At 37.9% G+C, this 22,249-nt stretch overlaps 1 protein-coding gene across 2 annotated transcripts in view; it reads left to right on the top strand.

Moving 5' to 3' along the window:
* The window catches only part of LOC149310016 (partitioning defective 3 homolog), a 654,223-nt gene that overhangs the window by 457,456 nt on the left and 174,518 nt on the right, over nucleotides 1-22,249 (top strand). For both annotated transcript variants that reach the window (XM_089533491.1, XM_089533492.1), the window contains exons 19-20: nucleotides 2,612-2,839; nucleotides 11,127-11,343. In XM_089533491.1, coding sequence (XP_089389617.1) covers nucleotides 2,612-2,839; nucleotides 11,127-11,343 — 445 coding nt within the window. The remainder of the gene's footprint in view (nucleotides 1-2,611; nucleotides 2,840-11,126; nucleotides 11,344-22,249) is intronic.

Here is a 22,249-nt window from a genome sequence, read left to right as displayed (position 1 = left end):
GGGTTGGAGAAGGCTGCTGTGAAGTAAGAACGGGAACTGAACTGTTAACACAGAAATGGCTTTTATCACCACCGTACACATTTTGCTTATGTAGGGTTATTTCCTTCTTCCAGTGTCTGCAGACTGTCCACATTTATGTTTATGGCCACCCAAGTTCAATAAATACTGTTACCATTCCTGCAATCCATTATTAATTTTACAGTACTCTGGGAACATTAGGTCATATCCCATCTCACTTTTCCTTTGGGATAGTGCAACTTACATAAATATTGTTCTCACAGTGATCCATACTGAGAAGGGGGAAAAAAGGTTTTTCTTCAGTGTCCCTTATGAGCATCAATGGGTACATAATGTAGCTACTGTTTACGAAAGGAATACAGAGCCTCTCGGTAATTAGAAAAATATTGATGCACATTTCATTTAAAATAGAGGCAAAATCAAATGCAAAATCCGAGGAGGCTTATAGTTGCCACATAGTAGAATAACCTTTTCCCTCTCATTGGTTTAAGGAATAAATCTATTCAACACATGTTTTATTCCCGGCTGCCTTGTTCCTTGCTCTTTCAAAAATTTCACCTACAGGTTTTGGGGGTTTAGGCCTTTTCCCCCCTCCCCATTTCTTGGATTAGACTAAATCTTGAAAATGAATCACTCACCAGATTTGGGTTAAATGGTTATAAAGGCATGGTAAACTGTAAGATAGGTTATCTAAACCGAAGGTTCTTTTTATATGTCAAGATCAGAAATATTTCTCTGGAAAGTGGGGTGGGTGGGAGGAGAGACCCTTGTGCAATACTCACACCAGACATTATTCTAAATATTTTACAAGCACAGGCTTAGGATTGTTTACACAGCTGGAAAGAACCTAACCTTCCTTTCTCGTTCGTCTCATCAACTGGCTCTCCCTCCAGTTATCCCCAGGTCCTTTTTTCTCTGAAAATATTGGGGAGCTGTCAGCTGGGAGGCAGATTATAGAGGTGTGAATTCACTGCATTTATAGTGACTTGTTAGTTTATGGACACTTAGATTTTGCTGTTTCCAGACATCCACTGCAGTTGCTTTCCAACCCACCTTGTCCTCTGAGTGTAGCAGAGAGCACAATTCAAGAATTATATGGGATTCTCTATAGGCATCAGATTCTATTGCAGCTACTTCTACAAAAGCCAGAGCATTTTAAAAGATACACCATCCCCTATTTGGGCTGGCATTGGAGTCTTGATTCATGTTAACAGGAAAAGATATTAACACATCACATGAGAAGGTTTCTTTCTGTCTTTGTCATAAACATGATTCATGGTTGTTTGGGTTGTTGGTGCTATGGAAGTTTAGAAACAACCCTAGATCTGCATTGGTCATTGCAGACAACACAGGGACAGAATACTCTTTGCTAACCCTCAGCCATAAGCAGTTGACACCAAGAGGCAGGGTCAGTAGATAGGATTCGAAATTAACTTTCAGGAAGTAGTTTAAATTATTTAACTTTTCTATTCTTCTTAGAATGTCTAATACTGATGCTAAATGATTCAAGAGCAAGTGTTGCTCCTTTGTTTAAGAATAGAGATTACCTTATCATGATAATTGCACTAATAATATGTAGCAATATAGGGAATTAGGAAATAACTGACGAATAGTAATAAGACATGAAAGTAAAACCTCAATAAAATAGCATACAGCAGCTATGTTTTACACAACCGATTCCTTAATATTCAAACATAGTAATTTGTCCATTCAATATTCAGAAGTTATCCATGTACACATTATTCAAAAATTATTTTACACTATAGTAATTAATAGATATATTTTCATTTCTCACCCTCCATTATTAGAATTATTTATTAGCTAATATTTCCTATATAAATGTTTATTTGGGATGATTAGTGCTTTTATCATGCTGTGTTAATCTCTGTGTCTAATCAAGGTGAGAAAATTTACATTACTCACATTGTCAATAATAAGTGTCGACATGAGCTCTAATGTATAATAACCATATTAACTAATATAGGTTAATTATTCCTAGGGAAAAAATCTATGTAGACAAGCTCTTGGGAACAGTGTAATATTTAAGTGCAGGTTATTAAAATTCACTTCATGAAAGTAGCTAGTGAAGCAGAATTTTCCCTAGATATTAGTCTGAGAATGCAGGCTAATTTTAGGTCAATAAAATCTTAATGTTCATCATTTCCAGTGGTTACATAGGATTATTTTCACACTTTGATTTTAAAAAAAAAATAGAAATTATCTGGCTATGCTAATCAAATATGTAGTGTTGAAATCATTAATATTTGGTCCTTGGTGTTTTTTTATAACTGCTTGGTACTTATTTTGATCTCATTAAATTGTTGAAATAACAGTGATGATTTTACCTTCCCACCAATCTGAGAAGTGATGCAATGCTAACTTTGTCAAATTCATAGAATATGTCTTGACACTCTCATTGCTCCATCCCACAGATCTGCCTAGAATTCTCTCCAGATCGTAGAGATATTGTGAATACTGTTAAGCATATTCACAATAGACTGCTATTGTGAATGCAGACAAATCAAGCAGGAGAGGCCACCTTGCTAATCCTAATTTTTTTTGTTTTGTTTTGGAAAAAAAAACACATATTAAGGTTCCCCAACCAGAGATGTGGGCCCTTCATTAGGCCTGAAGAAATCCAGTTCCTTAGAAAGTTTGCAGACAGCAGTTGCTGAGGTGACTCTGAATGGTGACATTCCCTTCCATCGCCCACGACCACGGATAATCCGAGGGCGAGGGTGCAATGAAAGCTTCAGAGCTGCAATTGACAAGTCATATGATAAACCTGCTGCAGATGAGGATGACGAGGGCATGGAAACCTGTAAGTAAACCCTTTGCGTAATCTCCCTTTAAATTCCTTTAAAAACTTTTTTGTGCTACTAATGGTTTTCTTACAATTCTGTGTAAACTTACCTGTGAGTGATCCCCACTGATTGAGTTTAATGTTGGTCCAAACAACAATCAGTGCACACTACACACACACACACACACACACAGAGAGAGAGAGAGAGAGAGAGAGAGAGAGAGAGAGAGAGATCTTCTTCCTGTCCAGCTGCAATGCATTGTCTGCTTCAAAGAGCTCCTGTCGAGGCATGGGGGATCGTTCAGACAATGAAACATAAGGAAGAAATCAATCACCCCATCTCGTGCTCAAGAAGCACATGGATTCAGTCCCTGTGTTTTACATCTTTTTGCCACCAGTTAACTAGACTAGACCACCACCAAGAAAGAAAAGGAGAGTACTTTTGACAGGTACAGAATTAAGTGAACCTAATTCTGCTATTTTTGAACAGAAAATAATACTTCAAGTGACTTTACATTACAGTGATAGTCTAAATTTTTGTTTTTAATCAGATCTCTTCAGATGATGCACACTTTTGACAATGCCAGAGCTAGTACAGCACACTCATTCAGAAATGCCATTAATACTAACAGTTAAGCACAGTGCCTCTTCAAACGTCTTAGTCTAAATTTTGTGTTATGATTTCTACCATTTCTCCATGCTGTCTTCATCCCAAGCTCCTCTTGTACCAGATTTTTATGTTTGTGTTCTCTCCCTCTCTGTATTTGTGTGTGCATGTGTGTCATCTCTTAAACTGTTCGCCATGCTTGGAATTACATTGTCCACAATATTTCTCTCAGTCCAGCTAAGACTCCTTGAGACCCACTTCTTTACTAAAGGGTTTTCTTTCTTTTCCACCAACATTTTTGGCCTTCTCTTACTTGTTTTCGGTAGGTTCCATTTTATGTTTTGTATAGTATGGAGCAGACCTTGGCAATGGCACCTCCTTTATGTTCCTTCAATTGGAATAATTATTAAGATTGTAAGAATACACATGCTGTATCAAACTTAAGATCTTTTTAGACCAACACTGTATTCACACAGGGGCCTAAAGTGGGAACACTAGTAGGATATTATTGACATACAAAAGTGTATTCTTATATTCCTTTTATACTATATAGCTGGTAGAAATCTTTATATATTGTGCTTCATGAGGAAAGGTGGACTGGATTAATTTTTCCCCTCTTTAATAGTATGAGAATCCAGAGTTACACATTGGTAGTGAATGGTTGGAGGGTCAGGATGGAGACAGAGAAGAGCTTATTTGTATGAATGTGTGTGTATATGTGCTTTCAAGTCACATTTTGACATGGTGACCCCATGAATACCCTACAGATATTCTAAGGACTATACAGAGATGGTTTTGCCAATTCCTTACTCTGAAATATAGCCCACAGCACCTGTTATTTGTTGGCAGTCTCCCATCCATGTGATATAACCAGGACTGACTCTACAGTGGTACCCCGGGTTACGAAAGTAATTCGTTCCGCCGCCGCTTTCGTAACCCGAAAGGCTTCGTAAGCCGAAAAACCCATAGGCGCTAATGGGGAAAAGCCGCGATTTGGTGCGAAATAGCGCCGAAAAGCACCAAAAGTTTTTTCGTAACCCGAAAAAACATTCGTAACGCGGAACAGTTTTTTTAAATACATTTTTTTCGTAACCCGGAAATTTCGTATCCCGGCGCATTCGTATCCCGGGGTACCACTGTACTTAGCTTCAGATGGGATTGGATGCCTTTAAGATTTACACAGCACATTATTGAAGTGAGGAATTGGCTACCACAAGGTGTAGTGATGGTCTTCTGTTTGGGTGTCCTCCTTCTACTCGTATTTTTTTTTTGGGGGGGGGGGTTAATAGAGTAGGTTTTGTGGAAGTGGATAAAAGCTACAGTGGGCCGAGGAGATTGCTTTCCTTCTAGTTCCATTGTCAGAAGTTGTTGTCCCTGATTCCATCCTATATACAGTCACCCCTCTGTATCCACACATTCTTCATTCATGGATTCAACCATCCATGTCTTGACAATATTTTTTTAAAATATAAATTCCAAAAAGGTAAATTTTGATTTTCCATTTTATATAAGGGATACCATTTTACTTTGTCATTGTATTTAATGGGACTTGAGCACCCATGGATTTTGGTAGCCATGTTGCAGTGGGGCTGGAACCAAACTGAAGCAGATACCAAGGACCCACTGTATTGCCTTCAGTGTCAGAGACAATATGTCTCTCCATACCTGTTGCTGGAGATCATGAGCAAGAAAGTATTGCGGCACTCATCCCCATTTGTGGGCTTTACAGAGGCATTCAAATGGCCACTACAGGAACAAAGTACAGAATAGAAAGCCCTTTAATCTGACACAGCATGGCTATATCATATTATGTTCTTATAGATTGTTATGTGGATGGAAATTTTTATATGTGGACAGCAAGAAAAAGAGTTTAATGAAAAAGTAAGAGAAAGAAAAACTTTAAAGTTTAACAGAAAAGAAAAGAAACAAGTTGCAGTTAGAATGAAATATCTCAGCCTTAGAAGTTCATCCATAAAGTGAGGAAAAATTACCTCTGTTCTTTAATTAGAATACGTAAGCTTGGCAGATCTAATAAAGTACAAAGTTAATGATCAGCTATTACCCACCCTAATGGGTATTCATTTACATTTTGAGTTCTTTAACCCTAACTGTGACCCAACATGTGGAGGACGTCATTAACATAAAAGAATCTCTTCAAACCCAACCTTATTATTATTGAATTGCACATCAATGGGCAAGTAAAATGACAGTCCATGTAAAAAAAAAAAACAATGGACTATCACATTAATTCAAATGGAACAGCCTTAGATGAAAATTATTAAATGTTTAATTTTAATGTTATAATATTTTCTGTGATTTCTGGTAGAATATTTTGTGTGTGTTACATTTATACATTAAACATTTATGAATGAGAAATAAAAGAGGTGATATGAGGATTTAATATGTTAGCTTGTCTTCTGACAGAAGAAAAATGAATTGGTGCTGTCAGCTTTATATGGATATTTTTACATTTTAAGAAATGGTTGTCATAATGAGTGAATTAGCTCCCATAAGTTCATGGTTCTTTTTTTTTTTTTAAACCTTCTACTAAAATATCCCATAATGTTCTGTAAGGTCATTTGAAGTATTAGATTCTATTCAAAAATAGCAGAATTAGGTACATTTCATGCTGTACCTGTCCAAACTACTCTTCTTGTGCTTCTTGGTGGTGGTTTAGATTGGTTAACCAGTGGCAATACGAGGGAAGACGCACAGACTGAATCCCACATATTTCCTGAGCATGGGATGGATTGATTGTATGCTTCACTGTATGCCATTTTGAAAGATCTGCCATGTCTCAATAGGAGCTCTTTGAAGTGGGCAATGAATTGCAGTTAGACAGGAAGAGGAAGACCTCAGTTTGTGTGTGTTTATACTGTGCATTGTTTGCTGTTTTTCTTGCTTCACTATAAAACAATTTTCTTCTGAAAATGTATCCCTAATTTAATATCTGCTTGGATGCTTAACTATTCAGCTACCTGCTTTCTCCACTACTACCACACCTTTGTAAATCCTGTACACAAATATCCCTCCCCTGCTCACCTAAATATGCATTAGACTTCTTGTAGAGTTCCATAGTAAACTGCCAAAGAATGATCCAGCAGAGGGGCTGAATGTCTCCCCTGAGATGGATATGAGCCTCCTGTTTCAGGAAGTAACCAGGGCTCCATTTACACTAAAGAAATAGAACACTGTTTTTACACTTTTACTGCCATGGTTCCAACCCAAGGATTCCAGCATTTAGGAGTTGGTAAGGTATTTGAGCTCTCTAGATGAGAATTCTGAAGGCCCCTCTCCAAACTGCCAACACCAGGAATTCACACAATGGAACCATGGCTGTTAAAGTGGAATACAGTTGGCCCTTCTTATACACGGGTTTTTTATACACGTATTCAAGCATCCAAGGTTTGAAAATGTTCAAAAAAAGGATAAATTTCAAATATAAAACCTTGATTTTCCATTTTTTATGTCATTATATTTAGTGGGACTTGAGCATACATGGATTTTGTTATCCACAGGGGATTTTGGAACCAAACCCCAGTGTATAACAAGGGTCCACTGTATTAGTGCTCAGTTCTGTAGTGTGAATGGGCTCCAGGTATTATTATTATTATTATTATTATTATTAACCTTTATTTATAAAGCGCTGTAAATTTACACAGCACTGTACATACAATCTTTTTAATTGGACGGTTCCCTGCCCTCAGGCTTACAATCTGAAAAGACACGACACAAAAGGAAAAGGGAGTGGTGGTGGGGAAGGGGCCTCTCTAGTAGGATAAAACATATAAAATACATAGCAATATAGGAAATGATTCAATAAAACAGGCAACAAAAGAACATCAAATAGCAAGTGACAATTATGCAATGCCTGGGAACGCTTCTCTGAACAGGATGGTCTTCAGTTCCGTTTTGAAGCTGGTTAAGGAAGTGATGGCTCTTGTTCGCGGGGGAAGAAGGTTCCAGGAGTGAGGGGCAGCGAGTGAAAAGGGGCGAATCTGAGATGGGGCAGAGGAAATCCTGGGCTGGGACAGCAGACCTTGACTACCAGAACGGAGGGCCCTAGTGGGAAGGTGAGGGGAAATAAAGTCTGATAAGTAAGGAGGGGCCAGCCCATGGAGGGCTTTAAATGTTGACAGCAGGAGCTTATACTGAATGCGGAAAGGGAGGGGGAGCCAGTTCCTTGGCACTGTTCACACCTTGTTAAGCAGGTGTTTGTTAAATTTTAATTCATCTTCTGTTGCACTGAGCTCAAAGTAGTATTTGTTGTACAGTGGACCCTTGTTATATGCTGGGATTTGGTTCCATGATCCACCGTGTATAAGAAAATCCGTGTATGCTCAAGTCCATTAAATATAATGACATAGCAAAATGGTGTCCCTTATAAAAAATGGAAAATCAAGGTTTGATATCTGAAATTTATACTTTTAAAAAACATTTTCAAACTGTGTATGCTTGAATCCGTGTATAAAAAATCTGTGTATAAGAAGGGCCGACTGTAGTTATGTGTCTTCAAGTCATTTCCAATTTATGGCAACCCTAAGGAGAACCTATCATGGGGTTTCCTGGGGCTGACAGTATGTTATTTACCCTGATTTACTCATTGGGTTTCCATGGCTGAGCATGGTATCAAACCCTGATCTCCAGAGTCATAGTTCAGTGCTCAAACCACTACATCACACTGGCTCTCCAAGGTAGTCTACATGGTTCCTATTCTCCTTACTTTGTCTTCACTATAGCCTTATGAGCTTGATAGGCTGAGAGGAAGAATGACTGGTTTAAGATCATCCAGTAAGTTTGGTAGCTCAATAAGAACTTGAACTTGGTCATGCCAGGTCTTAGTCCAACAACTGCATCACACTGACTATATACTAACATGATGTTTAACAATCAGTGTTTTACTGTACCTACACTTTTTCTTTTCACTTCAAATTTTAAACTATTTTTAATAGAATCTTTCATTTGATTCATTATAATTTTATTATAAAAAAAACCTTGTGCTGTTTTGCTGGAAAATGTGTTAGAGAACATTTCATCTTGCCAGCTCTTGACCATTTTTGGGGGGAAAAAACCCTGCATTGAATTGTTTATAAATAAATGTTAATTGTGCCCCGTATGGAATTTTAAAAGTAAAAGGATACACTATGTGATAGAGGACTATGTAAGTTTATTTAAAAACATAAACTTGATAGAACAATAGGCCATTCAGAATCTTCAGCCAAGTATGAAAGGCAAATGGGAAGGCCTCATGTTGGGAGGAAGGTACCCATATGTTTGTGTTTCTCAAAAGAGCTATATTCAGATAGTCACAGCTAACTTCTTGGCATGTTTGGGTCATCTGAATCTCAGTACTTGTTTCTGAACCCTTGGAATGGCTGATAAGAAACAGACGTTCCTTTGTCTTTCCTGTGTTGTCTGAGAGTAAGCCATTTGAATCCAAATAAATTGCCAAATCCCCCTAATCTCTGTTGTCTCTTAATTGCTAGATCTTCTGCTTGCATTAAATAACACAATAAGCAGTCTAGTAGCTCTTTTATAGAGCAACTTTGAGTTTAACAGTTACAGTTTCTCATTTGCATGTTGCTTGTTTTGTAGTGTAATTAGGGGAGTGGGTTCATAATACTTTCCCTCTTGGTTTTCTTCAACAGAACATGTGTCTTCTCTGCAGGCATATGCAAAAGAATGGTCTGATTTAATGTTTTGCTTTGGGTGGGGGAGGGGGATTCTTTTCAGTAACCTAATGTCACCCCTGAACAATCACACTGGCACACAAATCTGAAATATAATATGTTGCCTGGAGTAGAATTTTAATAGGATAACTGTTTTGGGCCTTTGATACATTAGACTAGTGAATAGTCAGGCTTCTGGCAGAGCTTTGAGACACTATGTTTTTGAAATGCAAAAAATTAGCATTGTAGCCCCCAAAGGAAAAAAAACAACAACAACACTTGCACAAGTGTCACAATCTGCAGGAAGAAATTTGCTTTTATATTTTAATTTGTGTCCAAAGAAGCCCCGCATCATGATATTTTAGAGCAAACAGCCACAAATTAATTGATTAGAATCAGGTTATTAGGAGAAACATAAGCTCCAAGGCAAACCTTTTTAGTCCATCTAACTCAATGCTACCTATAATGACCCATACCTAGAGATGCTCCAGCATGTGCTTGGGATGTTCTATCTTTAAATCATGAGCTCTACCTCTAAATTGTAGCTTTTCCCTAATGGAGCAAGGATTTAACCTAATTTAAAGAAGGGTGCATTATTGATTTTCTCCTCTTTTCTTTAATTGTATTCCATGTTTATATTAGACAAGGGAGATCAGCGAGAGACTGAAATGCAGAGAGCTATGCTGCTTGTATGCATACCTGTTTGAATATATAATGGGTCTCTTTGGATCATGGCTGTCAGAACAGTTTCCCAGTTGCTGTTATTGTACTGTCATCTTAGAAATGAACAGTGGGGAAGTCTACATACAGGACTTTCTAACAATGGGAAAAGAAATCAGGGCAGCTTTTATTTTGCATGTGCACCAGAACCCTGTTGAACTTTGTAGAGCTTCACGTACTGTCCCTATTCAGAGTCTATTCTTTAAAAAATAAGTATAATGCATTTTGCAGAAAAGTGAAGCTCATTGAATCTTGTTAAAGAATTTGTTACATTATGGACTACAACACACAGAATTCCCCAGTGTGCATGACCAGTGGACATGCTGGCAGGGGAATTCTGGAAGGTGTACTCCCAAAATAGTTTCCTTGGGCTCTGAACTTTAACTATGATGTCTTAAATTTCATTGTCTTTCCAAACAACAACAACCCTCTTAAATTAGCCGTCGTTTAGTATTCAGCAATAGACCTAAACTGAGTTTACATGAAATTAAATGTGAAAGAAGCGAGGGTAGCATTTAAGGCTTCACAGATTTACAGCATGATAAGCAAAACCAAAATTGATATAAATGGAAAGAAGCAAAATACAGTTGGCCCTCTGGATCCATGGATTCTGGATCCAAGGATTCAACCGTCCACAGCTAGAAAATATTCTCTCATATATATATATATATATATATATATATATAGAGAGAGAGAGAGAGAGAGAGAGAGAGAGAGAGAGTGTTAGTTGTGTGGCTTAAGGTTGTTTCCAAGATATGATGAGTCTATCATGGGATTTCTTGGCAAGTTTCTTCAGAGGGGTTTGCCATTGCCACCCTCTGAGGCTGAGAAATTGTGACTTGCCCAAGGTCACTCAGTGGGCTTCTATGCCTAGCTCTCTGCATATCCATCCAAAAAACAAACCTTGATTTCGCCATTTTATATAAGGGACAGCATTTTACTACAGATTTTGGTATCCATGGCAGGTGTCCTGGAACCAAACACCAGAAGATACCAAGGGCCCACCATACTGAACAAGCAAGTTAAACCAAAAGCTTAACTTCTTTGAGCCAAAAAAAGTGAAATACCATGAAGCCCACATGTATCACACTGCAGAGCCAAGCAGAAAAAATAATGTAGCAATACACTGCTCACATGCTAGGGGTTGGTGGGGAATAAATACTCAATGTGGATGAAAACCCAAGGATTACAGAACACTAGTCACCTGGTCAGTAATATGCATTTGCCTGAAGTTGATGCAGAGAAAGTTTTCTGGTTCCCCTTCCCCCTTTATATCCACTAAAATTATTGTGCATTTTTCATTTTTCAGTGGAGGAAGACACTGAAGAAAGCTCCCGATCAGGAAGAGAATCTGTGTCCACATCAAGTGATCAGCCATCCCATTCTCTGGAAAGACATATGAATGGCAGCCAAGACAAAGGAGACCGGAAAAAGATGGGGAAGGACAAGAAGAAAGATCGTGATAAAGAGAAGGATAAAATTAAAGCCAAGAAAGGAATGCTCAAGGGCCTGGGAGACATGTTCAGGTAGGAGTTGTGTTTACAAGAGCAGAAAATGTTGGAGTTTTTGCATCTCATTATTTTGTGTTGTGTTGATGATCACTGTTAGGGGTTGGGCCCCATTATTTTTGTTAATTCTTAAGCATGACATACTGTTCAGAACTCCTGTGATGAAGACCAAAATACAGAAATAGTGTAAATGACTACATTAGGGAACTCATCTCATGAAGAGGTATCTTAGTCATGAAGAGGGGGCATATATGATTATCTGTCTGGTCTTTTTCTTTCCTCTAGGACAAAAGGTCATCTGTATTGGAGTGCTCTGAGGCTTTAACTTTAACCAGTGAATTCCAAGTTCAGGCTCTTTACATAGTGTGAGATTCATTGCCTGTCCTTAGACTTGTTGCTATCGCTCAACCTAAGCAACTTCAAGGGTCATTGTGAAGACAAGCTGAAGGGACAAACCTTATCTACTGCTCCTGAGCTTCTTAAAGTGGGATTTTAAAAAAGTAATACAGTACATGAAATAAATAGATATCCAACGGCAATGTACTTTCTGTTGTTTTTGGAAACATGAGACAGGGAAGGAGACTATTACAATGCTGCTTAAGTGTGTTGAAATAACTGTCTGTGACATTAAAGTGGCATTAAAGCAATCTTGCTTTCAAACAACCTTTCCCAACCTTGTGTCTAGAGTTGTAGTTCAACACTCAAACTGCTACAGCACACTTGCTCTCTTTGGCGGGTTACAAACTGCCATTAAAGTACGGACTCAGTCCGTACTAGGGTTAGGAAGATGCGGTGCTTCCACACACCCCTAACCCTAGTACGGACTGAGTCCGTACAAAATGGTGGCCCCCCTTCCACATGGGGGCCGCCATGACGACGTCATGACCGCGCCGCCTCTACACGGGGCGGCACGGACGTGACATCGTCGGTCCACGCCAGGCGCTTTGCTTCGCTGGGCACAGCCTTCAGATGGCTGCGCCCAGCGAAGCAATGGAGAAAGGGGCCAAGAGGGTGTCCTTGGGGCTTGAAGCCCCAGGGACACCCCTTTTCAGGCTGCAGGGAAGCGACGTTTTGCTGCTTCCCCGCAGCCTGAAAAGTGGCGGATCGGGGCCTCAGCGGCTGCCGTTCTGGCAGCTGAGGCCCCAATACACCGGGGAAAGGAGCGGGTGCAGCCCACCCCAAATGGGCGGTCTATAACCTGCCTTAGTAATCACTACAACCACTAATAACTTTTCAAAAAAACTTCCCATGTTCTTATTCCTATTTGGATATTTTGTGAGAACAGAATCTAATATGATTTTTCACTTACTTTCTGAAAGTTTGTGATATTTATTTGGTAGATTTTTTTTTGCACCTGGTAGTTTGCAATCTATTCTTGTCTGCCTTCAAAACATTCTTTATGGTTTCAAAACCCTGTGAGCCTATCCCCAGACAGAAAGCAAGATGAAACATTGGCCTACACATCCTGGGAATTATGGCTTCTTGCTTTATAAATATCAAGTTTTCCTTTCTAGAGGAATAAGCACTCAGCAGAACCCGACAACACTCCCCCCCTCCACCGCCATGAACCAACATGGTGAACATTTTTAGTTATAGTCTGCTGTTCTGTGAGTAAACCCCCGTGTTCCTTTGCTGTAGTATCATGCTACATAAAATATTGAAAATCGTGTGTATGCGTGTATTTTTTTGGCCTGATGTTCAAAGGTGTCATTTTTTCCTTCCATCATTCATGCTGTTGTTGCTGTTATTCTCCCCTCCCTTGCTGTTTCATGGTTACAGGTGCTTGATAGTTTGAATTGTTTGTCCTTTTGAAGGTAGTGGTGTGTGTGTGCAAAACTGCATTCCCTCTTCCATTATCTTATAATTCCTCCCACTCATTGCAGTTCTGACTTGCATCACAAGCCATGCATGTGAGCAAATGGGTAGGAGAGATCAGGCCATCTGCATCCTTGTTCTGTTCCTATTGTTGGAGAAAAGTAACTTCACATTCATCATTCTAATGAGTAACAGTATACATCCAACCTTGTAGGCTGCTGTTACTGTTGCCTTACTTGTGCCATAAATTAGAACCATGTTATGATCAGTTGATTCAGAATTATAATTTGAATGAAGACATAATTAATTTATGTCTACACAGCCATTTCTTCTTTGAAAAGTGTGTGTGTGGGGGGATCTCTCCCATTTTGTGGTGTAAATTCAAACAGTTGAATAGAAAGATCTGTAATTTCCTTTTAACCTACACATTCAAGCTGGATCCAAAATCTTTGTGAACTTTATTATCCCTGAATTCCTAGATTCCAAAGTGTGAAGAGTTAAATGTAAAATATTAATTAAGCAAAAAATTATCAGGTAGTCTACATAAGAAAATAGAAAAGCAGTTAAAATACATATACAAATCTGAAAAGTGATAAAACAAAGGAACTGAAAAGGCAGCAAGATCTTAAAAGCAAGATGAAAATACAGTTGGCCCTCTGTTTTTACGGGGAATCCATTCCGGACCCCCCTGCAAAAACGGAGACTCACACATATTCAAGCCCCATTGGCTTGAACGGGGTGTGCCCCGAGAGCTTGGGGGGCGTGCACTGTGGAGGTGTGTCCCATTGGGGATAATGGAGATTGCACCTCCATGAATAATCAAGAATGTGGATCTCAAGTCCACAAGAAAGGGGGGGGCGACTATGATGAAAAGGTCTATTCCCTTAAATACTTCATTTAAATGAGCAAACACCTTGTGTAAGAAGGATAAGGTTTTTTTTTTAATCTTGTCCAAGATTTTATGAAACCCCAGTCTAAGGCTAAATGTAACTATGAACATATGAAATAAAATTATTGAAGCTTTTCTTTTTTAAAAAAATGTTTAAAGGGGTTAATTACATGCAATCATTTATGATTACCATTTTATTTTCTTACATGCTGTCAATTTGGCAGTGTGCTTAAATGTGTTGAAATACTTCTGAACCTTTTCCAGATTTCTTCTTTGTGATGTTCCAAAACAGTTCTGTTTCTGACAAAGCATTGCTGTGTTAGCTATTGCCTGTTCTTCTTTTTGGAGGTGTCTTTGAAGGTACTGTCAGAAGGCATTGTAAGAGGCAGGGACTACTAAATCTACTGATACGGAAAATCAGCTCTACTCACTACTGAGAGTTCAGTGTCTGTATGGTTGGGGAAAATAAGTCAAAGATGTCAGTCATTGCAGATTTAAGGTACCCTTCCTTTGCATTCACAGCTGCTAAATAGTTTCCTCCCAAAGAGTTCCAAAGCATGATCATTCATTCATTCAGTTCATATCCCATCTTTCTCCCAGGTAGACTTGCGGCAAAATACGGTTAAAAATCCTATTGATTACAATATTGTAGCATAATAAAAATAAATAGTACTCATATTAAAGCTAACCACTATATTAGAACAGCTTTAAATCTTTCTGAAAGGATAATAAAAAGGGTTATTACAACACACTTCTTTAAAAGTCTTTTCTGAAGCATGCTGTTAAAAGCCAAAAACCTGTCTGAGAGAGGGGAATGGGGGTTGCCTTCTGGCAATAGGTGAGCAGAGAGGGAGGCATGCCTAGGCTTCTGTGGAAGGGACCTCCACAGGTTAGGAGCAGCCACCAAAAAAGCCCTCTCTTCTGTCCTCATGAAACATGCTTGTACAAATGGTGGGACCAAGAGAAAGCCTTCCCCTAAAACTCAGGCAGTCTCACACATTGAGGTGTGGACTGAGATCCTAATATAATAGAGCTTATTTTAATCTCTCATGTATCTGTTAAAATGTACCTGAAATGCATGGCTTAAAAAACAAACACATATTTTCTTCTTATGTGAAACAAATAAATGTTGCTTTTTAAAAACATGGATTATTGCACCTGTAAACACCTGTATTTAGAATTTGAATGATGCGATATACACTAAACAGCTGCTCTTATAAAAAATTCAGCATGATTCAAAGGATTTTGCAATATATATGTGTGTGTGTGGTTTAAAGATCTTTATATTTAAAGATGTGGTTTATGATGTTTAAAATGCAGCTGGTGTGGTACTGTGCTTTTGTCTTCAGGTCTACAGGCTGTAGAGTACCAATGGGCAAGCCATCCTATTGGAAACCAATGCAAATGAAATATTCCCATATTACCATTAAATTGAATCTTACAATTGCATTTGGAGTGATTACTGGGAGCCTTGCAGTGTTGCTAACTCCAGTCCTGCAAGAGGAAATAGATAATTTAGTTTAAAAACCCTGTTTAGTTGAAATCAGATATACTGTTGTCTCTTCTTACACAGCCCCTTCCAAAGTGCACAGAACACGTCCAGATTCATAAACATATTATTTGGAGCTTTGAATTGCACGTTCCAACCACATTAGCCACCTGAGACCTCTGACTGGGCATTTGGGAAAACAACACACATCAAGTATACTTGCCCATGCTGTAGCCTGCAGTTTTTATTGTCTGCTCCTTGATTTTCATTTACTGTGCTGTATTATGTCTGGAGAGTAATTCAAAAGCTACTAAAAAAAGCAGGTGTTTATATCCATATATATATATATATATATATATATATATATGCGTATATGATGAAAATCCATATAACATTTATAATTTGCCATTGCTTTAGACAAGAATCAATCCATAATTCTAGCATCTACATTTTGGATTTGTCATTAACTTTATAATTTTTCTTGATTGTAAATTTGATATATGTCCCTTAATTGGAGCAGTTTCTCAGCATTCAAACACAGGGAATTAACTGGAAGCTCAGTGGTTTTAATCATCCTTTCAATTTATTCTGCTTCTTCATCTTTATTTTTGTCTGTTTAGAAATGTTTTACCCAGCTCTCCTTTAAAAAACAAACTTAAATAGGAGAAGAGCACCATGCTTTAAGTCTGTGAAAGACCAGTGACAGATTTTATATTATTTTGCAGTGAAAGCAAACCATATGTCAGTAGCAGCTCGACCTTGTTCAGAAGTAACCTAAACATAGAAAATTACAGCTCTCTTTTTCCTTACAGGATGAGAGACAACCTGCTATGAACAGGGTGTGCTGAACACACTGGCTTCAGTTTCAAATGACTAGCTAGTTATTTCATCTTAAAAGAATCGGGAGACTTCTATGGACTCTCGTGATATACCTGGCAGCCTAAATAATTGCTTCTTCTAATTAGTGATAGGACTCAGTCTACCCAGTGTCTTTTCCAGGTAGCATCTGTTGTCAGATGATCATATGGTACTGTGATCTTCTTTTTGAGAGATGATCAACTTGATAAGAGGCACAAGATGGCAATCTCATCATTCTTCATTCTGTTGCAACTATTGGCCTCTCACAGTGGGACAAAACAAAACCCTTTCTTGGTTATGTTTACTGCTCTGGGCCTGAATTGAGTTTCTTGCCTCATGTAGAGTGGACCCAAGGAATCCATTACTGAATAGTCAATATGTATGTTGCATTGATTCAATGGGTCTGTTTTTATTGGAATTACTAAATGGATTTAAGCCCCGGCACTTTGTCAGCATGGTAATAAGAAGGCAGATTTTGATTTAGATTGAGTTGCTAGCAGTCATCATTCTTTATAGCAAAAGACCTATTCTCGTTTTTTTAAACTTGAACAACATATGTGATTTTATGTGAAATTAAGTTCCAGAATAGAACTTTAAGTTTGTTTTTGAGTGTTCCTTATACAGTACTACTTTGAACAGCCAACTTCCTTGGCGTATATAACATTTGATTCAGAGGATGTGTGGTATAGCCCTGGCTGCACAGCATCAGAGTAGAGAAGTGAAATTATATATCTGAAAGTATTTCCATTAGAATCATTAATTGTGTGGGAGACTAGCATGCTGTGAGGGAGTCTAAGCATGAAATATATAATGTGATACTTAAACTTTCCACATGCAACATTGAGACTGGGAAAACTTTCAACTCCTTTGCATTCATGTCCAGGGTCCAGAGCTGATGGTGAGTTGTACTGTGAACTCCCAGATTACTTAAGTTAACGTTTGTCAGTGTCTATGACCCACTTGGGTAGAAGAGAGAGCACAACATCTGGGGGGGGGGGTCAAATAAAGTAGGCCAGTGCCATCATAAATCCTGAATTTGTGAAATGGAGTTCTTTTAAAACTGTTTTCCTTCTTAACTTTATTGATTTAGCAAAGAGGTTGAGTAAAAATAGAGAACCTTGATATATTAAAACTAAAGGAAGATTGTACTGTTTCATTTCTATGAATGCCATTATTTTTCAAGCATCCTCACTCTGTCCTTCTAATGTTAACCAGTTTTGTGGATAAAAAGCTGAGCAGTTATAAGAATTTCATTGCTCATATCTGAAGTCCTCAAATGTTATAGCTAGGTATTTACTAACCCACAAATCAGGTGTGTTTGTATGTGACATACCTGATTTAGCATGTTAAATTCTCATGGCTAACTGTAGAACCTCATACAGTTAGTTCTGGGGTATGTTTTAAAGAACATAGCTATACCAAAAGGGTAGTAATAAACAGTATGCCTCTTAAAAAATGAACTGCAGGATCCATTGCTGGGTAATTGTGAAAGATTGATTTAAAATGAGAGATTATGTTAATCTTATGTGAATTTCCAGATTGTCATTCTGACAGGAAACAGCACCACATTATAACGCCTTCCAGCTGGATTTCCAGAGTCAATGTTGAATTTCTATATCCAGCAGGGTTTAGTATACAGTTTTTAATTTGAAACAGAATCATAGCTTGGAGTTTTTTATATACCAAAATAAGTGTCAGGCTGACCTGCTACTGAAGACATGTCCATAGCTCCTGATAACATATTCTACCAGTATTCTTCTTTTGCTTGTCAAGGAGTTTAAGTGGAGAACCTCTGACACTGCTGGCATAGTAGCTGACTGCAAAGCAAGCCCAGTGAGCTACATGGTATGACAGCTGAATCTTCTAAGACCATTCCTTTCATGTCTTAACATTTCTTCCCCGGACCTGCCATCTGAATATAAAATGTGAGTGTCAGAGATGACACCTACTTTCTAATCTGTGTAAAGCAAACCTTTTCATAAGGGTATTTGGGGACAGTTCAGAGATTCAAAGTCAAATTCAATTCAAGCCTGTCTACAAAACCTGGGGTTTCTTCCACCCTTTCCCCCATCTATATCTGATATGAAAACTGAAGGCTGATGATTATTCAGGCTATAGCAAAGGATAGTAAATAAATATCATCTTGGGTGTTGAAGAATCTGAGGAAAGACTATTTTAATAGCTTTCCTTCAAATATGTGTTAGAAACATTTCTTTTGAGATATAATTTACCATCCTGATCATGGTTCAGTATGTGCATTTGTTAGCATAACGCTTTTCCTGCTGCATTCTTTTGTTTTATCAACTTTTTTAGCCTCTTGGAAATAGCCCCGTTGAAAGTAATGTTTTATGATTTTAGGAGGAGACATATATCTCTGTGAGGGGGTGTACACATTGATCACACCATAAATAAATAAAAGCTTGAGTGCTCCAGACTGACACATGGTTGAGTGATGAGCTTCTATATGTGGGATAGAGCTTTAACTTTAATATTTCCTTTCAGCCTTGCAGGCCACAGTCTTGGACTTGTGTAGGGTTGGAATAGTAATGTGTCTTGAAAAGATGTCCTTTGGTCAATCACTTGTTTGGGAATAAAAAAGTTGTTTGCACAGGAAATATTTCTGTGTCATAGACATGATTATTCCTGTAAACTACTCAAGCACAATTTAGAGCCTTAGTATTATAAATGGTTATACAATCTCTGACGTTTGGCAAAATCAGGTATGAGTTTCCTATGAATGAAAATGCGCTTTGAACAGCTGTAGGAGCAGGAAAGTTTTCATTTCTTTTCAAACTGTAGTCCAACAATTACATGACTTTATTTTGGGTTTGTTTGAAGTAAAAGTCATGCCCTTGCTTACACAAGTTTCTGAAATAATTTTTATTACTTTAGGTTAAGCAGCCAGAATTCTAGCCTCTGAATCCTGAACAAGTTGAATCTCATGTCTTCAAGGGCAGCTCCATGTATAAAATAGTATAGTAAACCAGTTAGAATATTGTTTTTGTTGTTTTTGTTGTGCCTTCAAGTCATTTCTGACTTACTGTGACCCTATGGCAAACCTATAGTGGGGTTTTCTTGGCAAGATTTGTTTGTCATTGCTTCCACTGAGGCTGAGAGCATGTGACTTGCCCAAGGTCACCCAGTGGGTTTAATGGCTGAGATGAGAATCAAACCCTGATCTCCAGAGTTGTAGTCCAACACTCAAACCCTATAATTATCAGTAATAGAGCTACAAAGTACATTTGGTGTGACAAAAGCTATTAATAGTGAGACAGCTGTTGTCTTGGGAACAGATTGTTAATCCACCTTTTAGTTTTACAGGAGCAATTCACCGAAACCTGTGTTTTTCTAAATGGTGTGTACTGTTATTCTGTATAAAACCTCTCTTTAAGGCTCAATATAAAGAGCAGGAAATAGCAAGGGAAATATACTGCAAGAGATTTGGCATCTTGTGCCAAATCTCATAATTTTGATAGCTCTTAGATAGGTTTTTTTTGTTTTGTTTTGATTTGATTTTGAAAGAAGCAGCAGTGGCCATAGTAAATCTCTTGCCATGCAGCAACATTTCAGCATTTCATTATGAACATTTTATCACAGTTAACTTCTATAACCCCAGTGCCAACTGTCCCTTGAAAGGAGAATGCTGCTGTTCATAAGATAAAACATACTAAAGAAAATAACAAGGTGGTCTTACACTGAGAGGGTATTTCAGCTAGTTTAGACAACATGGGATGAAGATTTGTTTAACAAAAATCTCTTTATGGTAAAAAAAAAATGCTATAAAAAGAGCAAGAAACGGTTAAGAGCAAATGCAGTTCAGCTTATTTTATGATCCACAAGTTTCCATTGGCATCTAAGAAACTGAAAACTGGGTTCATGTTGAAGGGAGATTGTTGAATCCCCAGAGCCTAAAAAAAGTCTCAAAGGGAAACCCAAGAGTAAAGACCTTTATAACAAGTCTGTATGTAGGTGATGTAATATGTGTATTTACAGTAGTGCAGCCCCAAAATTATGATATCTGTGTATCTAGTTGCAAATCTGTGTATTGTGTTGAAAAATATTTTGTTTAAAAATATGTCATATTATTGAAAGTATACAGATTCCTTATGTATTGTATTATATGTGCAGTGTTTTATATAAAAATGAAAAACGTGAGACCTTTAATCACAGTTTAAGAGACCTCAAACACTGGGTTTGTAAGCCACAGGAACAAGAACAATTAATGATTAACCCTTCATGACCAAGGACCTATTAAAGCCAGTTGATAAACATCATTTCTTGTTTTAGCATAATTTCATAACCTTTTAATATGGAATTTCACATTATCTTCTGGGTGAAGTACTTTAGCTAAGTTAGAAGTACTATATATACTTATGTATAAGTGTATACATTTTAGTCAAAAATTGATCTTAAAAAGTGTGTGTGTGTTAGGTACAATATATGTGTTAGGTACAATACACACACACACACACACACACATACACACACACACACCCCTAACAAATATGTGTTAGGTACAGTGTACACACACACACACTTTACCTAACACATATACTGTACCTAACACGCAAATACAATTTCTGCAAGAGGCATTGGCTCTTGCAGAAAATTAAAAGAGAAATGCTGAGCAATTAGCCACTTGGTATCTCAGGATCAGACAGCTATAATCTGGCTTCTGCTGTTTCTGGTTTGTTCTACCTATCTGTTATGCTTTTGCATTCATTTGAATTATCAATCCCCTGGCTTGTCTTAAATGGGATGTCTCATTGTTTTTCCCTTTGACTTTGGCTGTTGTGACTCCTGTATTTCCTTGACTGATTCTGGAATGGCTGAGACCTTCTGTTACATCTCCATTCATCTCCAGTGAACTCAGATTACCTGTATATGACCTGGACCAACTTGATTCCCTATAACTGCTTCTCCCTTCTACAGCTTGCCTTTCCTGGCACTTTCTGGCCCCAGGCATGGGGCATAATGATATTGTTTCTGGTAATTTTACTATACTGTTTTTTAATGTTGTGAGCCGCCCTGAGTCCCAGTTTTGGGAAAAGAGTGAGATGATGATGATGATGATGATGATGATGATGATGATGATGATGATGATAGAAAGCTTTTGTGTTCAACCACATTGAGACCTGCCTCCACTACACCACTGCCTGTTACTCTCAAGGCTGTATCACAGGTAAAAAGTGGTAGGGTGCCCTATAGTAGGTGATGAAATGGAAGTACATATTTATTTGGCCACATGCAATCAGAATAAGATTCTGTATGGTAGAACTGAAAATATGTAGCTGTATGGCATAATGGTGTGACATATTATACATTAGTTTCACATGTGCTAAATGCCCTTCCACTCATTTTCCTCTTAGATTTGCAAATGGCATGAACCCATTCCAAATTAACTTCTTCTTGGTTTAGGAGCAGATGACTCTTACACCTTTTCATTGATAAATATGTAACAGCTGCTCTGCATACCCTTCAATTGTTTTGGATAAATCTGAAGCAATGGCTTTTTGTTTGTAGTTGCAAATTAATCAAGTGCAAATTAATTGAAAAATATATCATTTAGACCTTATTCTAGGCCATTCAGCTCAGCATAGCATTTGGTACTGAAGTTCCTGTTCTACAATTGTAAAGGGAATGAAGGCCAACAACTATTAAAAAGAGACATAGCCATTATGGTTCTGGAAATATATGTATACCATCTGTTTCCTTCCTGGTAATATTGGAAAGGCTTAAAAATGGAAGAGGATGAGCAATGCTCTCAGTGCCATTTCTGTCTTTTGCCTGAAATGGGTTCTTAACACCAAAATTAAATGTGCAATTCAGTTCTCAAGGTCTGAAGTAATATTGCTATGGCTTAATTTATTCAG

Source organism: Sceloporus occidentalis, unplaced genomic scaffold (genome assembly GCF_023333645.1).
Source record: "Sceloporus occidentalis isolate IW3139 unplaced genomic scaffold, rSceOcc1.0.p SCAF_7, whole genome shotgun sequence".
NCBI classification, from domain to species: domain Eukaryota; kingdom Metazoa; phylum Chordata; class Lepidosauria; order Squamata; family Phrynosomatidae; genus Sceloporus; species Sceloporus occidentalis.
Note: the sequence above shows the minus strand (reverse complement) of the source record. Positions and strands in the feature narration are given on the sequence as shown.